We start from the raw sequence: 5,520 nt of genomic DNA, 5'->3' as shown, positions 1-5,520 counted from the left end.
GTAGGTTCAACCTCAGATTACGTCAGAAGGTGGTTCCCAAAGCGTTTGGACCCCTGTCACCCATTTAATTCATGATTCCCCCTTCTCATTTTTTTTCTGTGTGTCAGCAGGTTTTGTACCACTTTGTACAGCTTGTTTGGTCTGGGTGAAGACATGGCACGGGTACAAATTTAGGATGCTGGTCCATTACCTACCCTCTGCGTGATAAGCCTGACTCAAGACCATCAGGAGGGGTCATTTCAGAACTGCCGCCCACCTGATCTCTGAGACTTTATCACTTCTAAGTTAAGGTGTCACATTTCCCCTGTGAAGACTAAGAAGATTGAGGAGATGCAGAAATCACTTTACTATGACAACTCAGGTTCTTTTGGGGGTTGTGGTTTCCAGGAAACCAACGGTATGGGCTATCTTGGGCAACAGACCTATACAAGTGAGAATGAATATCAGCCTCCTTACTGCCACCAGACAGAAGCCACCAATGGTCCCACCAGCCATAAAGATCAACATTCTATCAAAGGCATTACCTTCCATGTGTCTGATGTTTCAGAACAAGCTCACAAGCCCCTGTCACCTTCCTCAGCTTCTCCCATTCCAAAATCAACCTCAACCCAGAGCTGCCCATCCAAGCAAGGCACTGAACCAGTCTCTGCTTCTGCTGACGTCACTGGCACTAAGAAATCCAATAGAACCAACCACCTACCCAAACAGATATTCCCCTGGATGAAAGAAAATCGTCAAAACTCCAAGCAGAAGAAACAGCTCCCTCCCCCACCAGGTAAACATTCTGTGAGGTCTTCACTTCTTCCACCACAAGCTTTACCTGCTACCAGGTGAATGTAGCTTATATACATATACAAGACATTATACGAAGTTAAAAACAACTTCACATGGATATATTGTGACATGAGGTCATTGCATGGAGTCGTTTCTCACTTTAGATAACAACGTGTCTGTTCAAAGGATTTAGATAACACTTGGGTTATTATAAAGTTTTCGGGACTCACCCCACCCTTTGCACTAACCACTAGTACACATAAGTACAATGCACATAAGTCTCACAATAATAAAAACACACTTTGTTGTAAAAGTGTTAATAATAGACCGAGATCTGTAAAAGTTATCTAGTTATAATCCGGTTCCTGTAGTATTTTACTCATTTATTCAGTATTGGATATGTGACATGTAAAAGACCTGAGCATTGCTAATCGTGTGCACACATAAACATACATACACAAATAAATATTTGTATGTGTGTGTGTGTGTGTGTGTGTGTGTGTGTATGTGTATATATATATATTTATATATACACACACACACACACACAGAGGCACATATATATCTGGACTTAATCCTCAAACACTTGTGTGGGTACATTAAAACTAATCGAATTATATATATATATATATATATATATATATATATATATATATATATATATATATATACATATATACATATATATATATATATATATATATATATCATATTTACCAGCCCAAAGACCAGTAAAAGGAGACAGCACACTGCCTATACTAGTCCAGAAACAATTGTATTGAAACAATAGTTACACCGTAGACAACGTTTGGGTCCCACAGGGAGACCTTCCTCAGAGCCCTGAGGAAGGTCTCCCTGTGGGACCGAAACGTTGGTTACTGTGTAACTATTGTTTCAATACAATTGTTTCTGGACTAGTATAGGCAGTGTGCTGTCTCCTTTTACTGGTCTTTGGGCTGGTAAATATGTTTTTTGGATTTCTATGGGATGAGCATCTGTTTTATGCCTTACATTAGTGTGCTGACTGACTTCGTGTGGATTATATATATATATATATATATATATATATATATATATATATATATATATATATATATATATATATATATATATATATATATATATATATATAGTGTAATTTACAGATACAGGTGGTTTTTGCACTAAAGAGCTTACATTCTAATTTAGGATTCCTGAGACACAAAGAAGAAAAGTGGGGTATAAATGTTAATTTGTTTCCATGGTATAGTGTTCACAATGTGTTTCCCAATTCAATGATATGTCTTTTATTACAGAGGGGCACGATCACACAGGGATGAGGAGAATTTTACTTAGTAAACTAGATCAGTTCCCAAGAGCATACAACAGGAGTTCACCAAACCCACAAGGAACTATGATTCCTGATTGTGACCTCCCACTTCAAATACTGATGCATTTACAGCTAATGCACGTTTATCCTTTAACATTCAGTTGTTCCTTATTATTAAGTAATGCTAATTGAGCTTACTCTTGAGTTTTAAACAACAACTGGAAAAATATATATATTTTTGTTTTTCAGAAGATGATAATTCGTTGGATAATAGTTTCCTAAGCTCAGCATCCAAGAGGGCCAGGACTGCCTACACAAACTCTCAGCTGGTGGAACTTGAGAAAGAGTTTCACTTCAACCGCTACCTCTGTCGCCCAAGGAGACTGGAGATGGCCAAGTTGCTTAATTTATCTGAGAGACAGATTAAGATCTGGTTCCAGAACAGGAGAATGAAATACAAGAAGGACCATAAGGGCAAATGTGGAGGGATCTCTCCTGGGGGCCAGTCTCCAAGTAGAAGCCCTTCACTGGTATCCTTCACCAACCAACTACCTATAGATGATGAGAGTGGGTATGAAGTGCCCATGGCTAATGCTTACAGCAAGACCCAAGGCAACATGTATGGTTTAACAGCTTACTCAGCACCTCTGTTTGAAAACCCCCCAGCCCCAAAAAGATATGGGGCTCAGTCTGTTGCCTCTGAATACGATCTCCCCTCTATGCAAGGGGAAGCTAACTATGATACCCCTGGTTTGCAGAGCAGCCAGACTTATATTGGAGGAAATTACCTGGAAAATGGGTCTGGAAACTGCTCCATTTTCAACCTCCCCCATCCTTCTTCAGATAGTATGGACTACAGCTGTGCAGCACAAATTCCAAGCAAACACCATCTTGGGCCGTGTGACCCACATCCCACCTACACAGACTTAAACATACATCCTGTGCCTCAGGGGTGTTCTCAGGAACCTCCAGTGCTGACACATCTGTAGGACTGTCTACCCTTTGAAACAGAAGGGCAATTTGCTCTGTCCCATTATGTCATTAAAAAAACCTGTACATGTAAATCCAGAAACAGTATTTACCCCCTACATATCACATGTATTTATTGAGCTATGCACAATACACGACTATGCATGGATCACACAAAGTAATTTCACATAAGCAACCAATTAAAGGCTATTTCGAGCAATATGTCCTGTATCCTCAATAGACTTAACTTAGCCTGCCACGGTAACTGCCACTTATTGTGAGTCCCTACACAAACTGCAATGTCAGTCTTTTATGGGTGAATTGTTTTAAATCTTTAAGCGAATAAATGATTTTCTTCCTAAATTTAGTTCTATTTTGAACTGTATTTATGTAAAGCCGACTCTCAATTTTTTGTAACTTCTGAATTTTACTCTTTTATTAGAAAACAAAATGAAACATATATTTATATGCGTTGGCGTCAAGTCAGTTAAAATATTTTTGTCTATTTTTTTGTTTGTTTTATACTTCCAGTTGTCTATTTTAATTTATTCCTATAGATATAAAGCGAGATCTATGCTTTTTTTTTTTCGTTTGAAAATCTATCTGCCTTTTTTAAGCGATTTATCTAACTGCGTTTGTCTGTATTTTTGACTAGTCTTTGAATTAACCATTTGATACAATAAAGAATATAAAAAAAATCTCTCGTTCTAACTGTATTCTTTTTCTATGTTTGTTAATATTATTTAAGAATAAAGGCATATGTGTAGTTTCCTAAGGCAAAGGATTTTTGTTAGTGAAATCACTTTGCTTGTTTTTTTTTTTTTTTCTTCCTAGGGGTTGGATTTCACCCCTAATTCACCCCCATTAATCATCTGGACAGGGACAGTTCGCATGGCCCCCTAAAGCCCTTTTCATGTTTAAGTTAGTATTCAGCCCTAGTACAATCTTCCTTGATCAGTTTCCACAATGGTTTCTGCTAAACTCCCAATTCTCCTGGACTTCAGGTTTGAGGTTTTAAGAGTATATACATATATATACATATACATATACATACATATATATATATATATATATATATATATATATATATATATATATATATATATATATATATATATATATATATATACCATCTCTATTTTTACGTATGTAATGTATTATTTGTATTAGTGTCTTAAAGTTATCCCAAAAAAATTTAAATATTCAGGATAGAGATTTATATGAGCTTAAAGTTTTCTTCGCATAGTCGGTACCAGTGTTTAGTATCTTGGAATATATGCATTTATTTATTTGTTTTCTATTTTATTTTTAGGTGTTAAACGAAACGGTAACATTTTAAGATGTATTTTGTATTATTTTTTTTAGACTAATTTAATTGACGCCGTAAGATTGCTGGTTTTGGTTAATATTTTTACATTCAAGGGGACTTTATGGGGGAAAAGAAGTTTGCATTAGCAGCAAGTCAACTGTATTTTCTCGCGTAATTTATATTTTTATATTTAAGTAAAGCGAACTTTTCTGTTGTGTTCTCCTGAAGTCACGTTGAGCCATGAATTCCAGATGCCTTTTAGAGGAAAAAAACACTGACATTAAAACGTGTTAATTTAGCGTTTTATATGTGTTCACATCTTTAAACAGGCTGAAAAAGATATACATCTACACTTCAAAGGCAAGAGTGTAGCAAACAAGAAGCTCGATTTGTTCCTACTTACATTTATAACAATCTGTTTTGTATGTATTTTTCCAAAATATTATTTATGCTGCATATACTATATTACATATTGCCACGTGTAAATATAATAATAATAATAATAAATTGTGTATGTGTATATATATATATATATATATATATATATATATATATATATATATATATATATATATATATATATATAAAAAATAAAAACAACATTATAGGTTAAAACAAATTAATTATGCTTAGGGCATCAGAACAATTTCCATAATATTGAATTAAACTTATTTTTAAGATATACATGAAATTGGTGTTTTTCCTTCTGCGTCAGGCATACAGAGAGATAAAATGTGCATGCACTATTAATTTGTGTATTTAAATTACAAACATCAAGAAGGATTCATCCCCCCCCCCCCCCCCCCCATCGTTAATCTGTTTATTATAGTTTCGGGCAACTAGGAAAAAACTATGGACAGCAGACTTATTGTACTGAACATTTTCTACTTGTACTGTATTTGTGCACTTTAAAAGAAAAACAGCAAAGCCTTGGCAAGGGTTTTAATGTATCCCCCCCCTCCCTTCTAATGGCAAATTACTATTCCATTGCTGAGATGAAATTTTAACTCCCAGCTAACTCAATTTCACATGGTGGAACAGAAGAAGGCCGCGCAGAGCTGTCTCCGTGGTTGATATTTCAGGACGTTCTCTACTATCCCACACAAATGGCCCAGCAGACTAATAACACCCACACTAAGGTGGGACCCTCGCAGGGCAG

General features: G+C 35.8%; 1 protein-coding gene across 7 annotated transcripts in view; it reads left to right on the top strand.

The window, feature by feature from the left end:
• LOC142490013 (homeobox protein Hox-D3-like) overlaps window positions 1-3,665 on the top strand; it is a 168,444-nt gene extending 164,779 nt beyond the window's left edge. For 4 of the 7 annotated variants that reach the window (XM_075591771.1, XM_075591773.1, XM_075591770.1 and 1 more), the window contains 2 exons: window positions 111-775; window positions 2,333-3,661. In XM_075591771.1, the coding sequence (XP_075447886.1) occupies window positions 331-775; window positions 2,333-3,072 (1,185 nt within the window). In that variant the 5' untranslated portion in view covers window positions 111-330 and the 3' untranslated portion in view covers window positions 3,073-3,661. Of the gene's footprint in view, window positions 1-107; window positions 776-2,332 lie in introns of those variants that run through there. The other 3 variants (XM_075591776.1, XM_075591774.1, XR_012799978.1) reach the window with 3 other exon arrangements.
• Window positions 3,666-5,520: the final 1,855 nt, after the last annotated feature.

This window comes from Ascaphus truei, chromosome 3, assembly GCF_040206685.1.
Source record: "Ascaphus truei isolate aAscTru1 chromosome 3, aAscTru1.hap1, whole genome shotgun sequence".
NCBI lineage: Eukaryota > Metazoa > Chordata > Amphibia > Anura > Ascaphidae > Ascaphus > Ascaphus truei.
The sequence above is the reverse complement of the archived record's forward strand: the minus strand, read 5'-3'. Positions and strand labels throughout refer to the sequence as shown.